The 5,000-nt window shown below is 46.3% G+C and overlaps 1 protein-coding gene across 1 annotated transcript in view; it reads right to left on the reverse strand.

Annotated features, from left to right (window-relative positions):
- LOC142964760 (exosome complex component RRP40-like) overlaps nt 1-1,621 on the reverse strand; it is a 1,894-nt gene extending 273 nt beyond the window's left edge. Inside the window, exons 1-4 of the mRNA XM_076105263.1 lie at nt 1,332-1,621; nt 576-725; nt 297-448; nt 1-176 (exon numbers count right to left, since the gene is read on the reverse strand). The exon at nt 1-176 is cut by the window's left edge and continues 273 nt beyond it. Of these exons, the coding sequence (XP_075961378.1) occupies nt 1-176; nt 297-448; nt 576-725; nt 1,332-1,556 (703 nt within the window). The 5' untranslated portion in view covers nt 1,557-1,621. The remainder of the gene's footprint in view (nt 177-296; nt 449-575; nt 726-1,331) is intronic.
- Nucleotides 1,622-5,000: the final 3,379 nt, after the last annotated feature.

Here is a 5,000-nt window from a genome sequence, read left to right on the forward strand (position 1 = left end):
GCTGGCGTCTCTGCTGGGCCGTCATGGTGTCGCAGCTCTGGAGCAGGTTGGAGATGACGAGCGTCTGCTGAACGCTGGAGGACTTCACCCACAGACGACCGTTCATCCCGACCACCAGCTCACAGGGAAACAGCTGCTGCAGGTCAGCCAGGACCTCACTGTGGGGGGTCAGCAGTCTGGGGGGGGGGGGGGAGTAGACCGGGTGAGACAGGACCTCACTGTGGGAGTCAGCAGTAGACCAGGTGATCCTGGAGTCTCAGGACAGCATTTCTACACAAACATCTGAGGACGTTTACCTTCTGACAAGTCCCAGAGAGACCGTGAAGACCAGACCTCCTCCTCCAAACACTCCCATCCCATTGGCTCGTCCTGAACTGTCCACACACACCAACTCCGGCTCCATGTCCTTATTGGCTATGAGGAACTGGGAGAACACCAGGTCACCCACCTGTACAGGTAACACACAGGGGGAGGAGTTAAACACGTAGGGAGGGAGGGGCTAACACCAGGTCAGCCACCTGTACAGGTAACAGGTGTGACCCCCTCGGTCTCCCCTGGTCCTCTCGGGGTCTCACCTGGACGTTGGGTCGGTTCCTCTTGGTGGATCCCTCAAAAGCCAGGTAGGACAGAGACGCCTGCTCACTTCCTCCAAAGTCCACCTTGAAGACGTCTCCTGATTTGACCGTCACGATGCCGATGATGGTCTCACCTTTAGCGGGCACATACTGAGGACACAGAGGGACAGACTCAGCTCCCATGATGCACTGCTCCAGTACCAGTGTCACACTTTACTACAGACTTCTATCGGGGAACGCTGAACTCCATTTAAATATACAACTATTGTAAATCTGACAATTTTATTTGACCGTACTGAACGTTCAGAACTAACTTTAACAGCTCTCATTAATGGGTTTGGTCTCCTGAGAAGTTCGGCGTAGAACTGGTTCCTCGTTTCTGTTTCATTATTATTAAACAGAACCTTTTAGAACCGGTTCCCGCTGCTCGCTGCTGTGAAGCACGGCGCGCTCCGGCGGACGGAGAGACGTCATAACAGCGGGCCCGGTTCATAGAGATGAACTTTAACGACCCAACGCGCAGTTTCAGAACAAATATCTTTGAGCCGAAATCACGACCGATCCGTAATGATTTAAATTCAGTCCAAACAACCGGTCATATGACGCGTTCACGTGTGCTGACGAGGAAAAACCTTAAATTGCGAGATTTCCAGACGGAGTCCCGGATGTTGTGGACGCTCCTGCTGCATGCAGACGAGTCGCTCAACAGATACTGAGCCTCATGCCGGTGTATGAACGGACTCTCTAAAGTCTCACCCTCCTCTGCTGCGAGTCCATCCAGAACATGTGGGGCTGTTTGTGTCGCAGGACGCCGCTTTTACACACCAGCACCCGGTCTCCGCTCCGCCTCAGACCCGGTCCACACACCACCTTCTCCGGTCTAACGGGGCCCGTTAGAGAGATGCTGTCGTCGGTCTCAAAGGAGAACTCGTCTCCCGGTAACAGAACCTCCCCGGTTCTCTCTTTTAAAGTGGACAACATCGCGTCTCTTCACGTGTTGTTGTTGCTGTCTGACGGACTGATTTTAATGTGACACACCGGAAGCAGGAAGCTCAGGGCCTTTCTCTATATGCGTACTTCTCTGTACTTGTGAACTCGTGGACTTTTGAAACGTCATCAGTCTCAGCCCAAGTACTGTTCCAATTCAAAGTTCACATTAAGCCAAGCACGGTCCAAATGCCCGGATGTGGCTCGCTCCGCCCATTTGACCGGGTATGCATCGGAGGTGACTTGTCTGTACTTGGGACAGCCAAATATCCCAGAATGCATTTTGCACCAGCAACAGGAAACAATGGCGGAGGAGAAATCACACAACTGGAAGTTGAAACTTTCTAAATACTACTGTTGTTAAGTCACAGAAAGTAATTTTAGGATGTTTTGAGGCGAGAAGTTAGTTGTTAAAGCATCAAATCTGTGGTCGGTTTGTAAAGATTCAGCCGATTTAAAAATATGCTCTGACGATTTCGGAGGTGTGAGGTGTTGCTAGCGGGACCGGCAGTAAACCAGCACCGGGGGCTCAGCGCTCATGTTACCCGCCTAGAACAGCCTGATCTCGGCAGTAAACCCCGCCAGCACCGGGGGCTCAGCGCTCACGGTGCCCGCCTAGAACAGCCTGATCTCGGCAGTAAACCCCGCCAGCACCGGGGGCTCAGCGCTCACGGTGCCCGCCTAGAACAGCCTGATCTCGGCGAGTCTTTTTGAAACTTGCCGCTGGTATTGACGTCTCTGTAGCGTTTTCCTCGTCGGCAAAGAGTACAGCAATCCGGATCTGATCCACACACACACACACACACATATATATATATTTATATATATATAAATATATATATATATATATATAAATAAATATATATATATATATATATATAATATAATAATATATCATTTTTTATTTTAAATGAAAATGAAAACAGCAGGGTTGTCATATTTAGTTTGATTGTAAAAATACTTTACAGTAAAAAAACGGATTAAACTCATTAGCAAGACCAGCTGAGGTGGTGATGTCATCAAGTAAGCTGCTGTTCCAATTGTCCCTACTGCATTCTCTGGACTTGTGAACTTTTGGAGTATGGACTTGGAGTCTGGACTCCAAGTCCATACTCCAAAAGTTCACAAGTCCGTACTTCAGCCTCCAGCGCCCTCTGCGGGACAGAAGGCGGGAAAACATGTTTCTAATGATTAAGACCATAATATCTTTACTTTACTAATTCAATTCAGATCAGAGCAACATGTCAACTTCACAAATATCAGTTTACTAAAAGAGTCATGAAATAAATAGTTATTATAAAATACAAACATATTTAAAATAATATTTATTGTATTTATTGTGCTTCATTTTGAATGTTAAATAATAATAATTATAGTTATAATTATAATTATTAATTTTCAAAATGAATATAGTAACGTAAAAGTAACGTTTTTATTATTGCAGCACTTCATTTTATATATGTATTTATAATTATATATACATTATTATTATGATAATTATTATTATCATAATATTAACAGCAATATCGTCATAATAATATGATAGTATAATAATAATATATAAATAACAATAGTAATGTATTTGTTATTGTAGTTATTACTACTATTGATATTATAAATAATATTTGTATAATAACAGGTTGTAGTAGCAGCAGAGGACCAGCAGGGAGCAGCAGAGTCCTGGTCTCCGACCTCACTGCTGGATGAACTAAGTTCTTCTTCGTTAGTGTCTCAGTGTGTCGGTGGCACGAAGAAGAAGAAGCAGCTGATCTGGGGTATATCCCAAGTCACTAATTAATTGTCATTTCCGAGAAAACGTCAGAGAGAGCTGAGAGACGAAACACTTTATATATTATATTATATATATACTGTATGTATATATATAATATAATATAAAGTATATATATATATAATATAATATATACTGTATATATAGAGAGCTGAGAGACTAAACCCTTTATATACATTCCGCTGGTAGAAATGGATCCTGTGCTTATAAACAGAACACAGGACACAGTTTGTTAACAGACTACAGAGAGAAACACCTCTACAGTGGTGATTACTGTGTGTCTTTATTAGTTATTAGTGTTATTAGTTACTGTTATTAAGTACAGTGATCATGTGAACACACACAAACTTATCTCTAGTCTCTCCAGCTGTTAAAGCCGACTGACAGCTGATCAGCTGTGATCATCAGCACCGTCATCAGAAACAGACGTCGCTTCACGTGACGCAACTGAGGAAAGGACGTCTCATGTCTCCTAAAACATGTTTCCTCGTTTCCTCTCTCCTCGCATGGTTTCCTCCATGCATCCCTGGTGGGAGGGACTAAGACGCAAGGAAAGGACCCAAGTGAGGGAAACGGGGATGCAATTAAGAGACTTGAGATGTGCCCTTGAGCTGCTTCTTCTTCTTCTATTGAGGCTTCACAGGTCACATCCAGACCAGAACCAGGACCACAGGTCACATCCAGACCAGAACCAGGATCTCAGGTCACATCCAGACCAGCACCTCAGCTTGTCCCCCTCTCTCCCTCCCCCTCCTCCTCTCCCCCTCCCCCTCTCTTCCTCCTCCTCCTCCTCCCCCTCCTCTCCTCCTCCTCCTCGCCTCCTCCCCCTCCTCCTCCCCCTCTTCCTCCCCTCCCCCTCCTCCTCTTCCTCCTCACCTCCTCCCCCTCCCCCCCCCTCTCCTCCTCCCCCTCTTCCTCCTCCTCGCCTCCTCCCCCTCTTCCTCCCCCTCCTCCTCGCCTCCTCCCCCCCCTCTCCTCCTCCCCCTCTTCCTCCTCCTCCTCCTCCTCTTCCTCCTCCTCCTCCTCCTCTCTTGTTGTTGAGGAAGGTTTTAATCTGAAGGAACGTGGCCGTTAATCAGCCCAATGAATGAAGTCTCCTCTGTCGCCGCTCGGCATCGACCCGCCGGCCTCCATCAATCTCCCGTTGCATTCTGGGAGCATCAGCGGCTTCCTATTCACTTGTCTGAGTCTGTTTGCTCAGGGTCATAACTTACCTCCAGTTTACCCAACATTAGGGTCCACAAAGGGGGACAGTCTGGACCGAGGGTCTATCGGAGTCCTGGCAACGCCACGACATCATCCTTCTGCTCCACCTTAAACCGCTCACCTATTTAAGGTGGAATGATGAAGACGATGTTCTGAAGAAGAGTTGTGATCGACTCATGGATCCATCAGGATGAAATAAAACGTGTTACTCAAATGTACGACATGTAGGTCCGTCCCTCGACTCCGTCTGACTTCCTGTCTGACCAATCGGTTCCTTCTGAATATATTAATCTGTAAAAAAGAGACTTTGTTGAGGGACTATTTCTAGCGGCGGATGAATCCAGTGATTAGGAGGCTGTGATACACATTATATTATATCTGTTTATATTGTTTGTTTTTAATGAGCTTATTTGAGAAATATGTGTTTCAGCTTTTGTGTTTTT

The sequence above is a fragment of the Anarhichas minor genome, unplaced genomic scaffold, assembly GCF_050575085.1.
Source record: "Anarhichas minor isolate MPS153535 unplaced genomic scaffold, ASM5057508v1 ptg000031l, whole genome shotgun sequence".
NCBI classification, from domain to species: domain Eukaryota; kingdom Metazoa; phylum Chordata; class Actinopteri; order Perciformes; family Anarhichadidae; genus Anarhichas; species Anarhichas minor.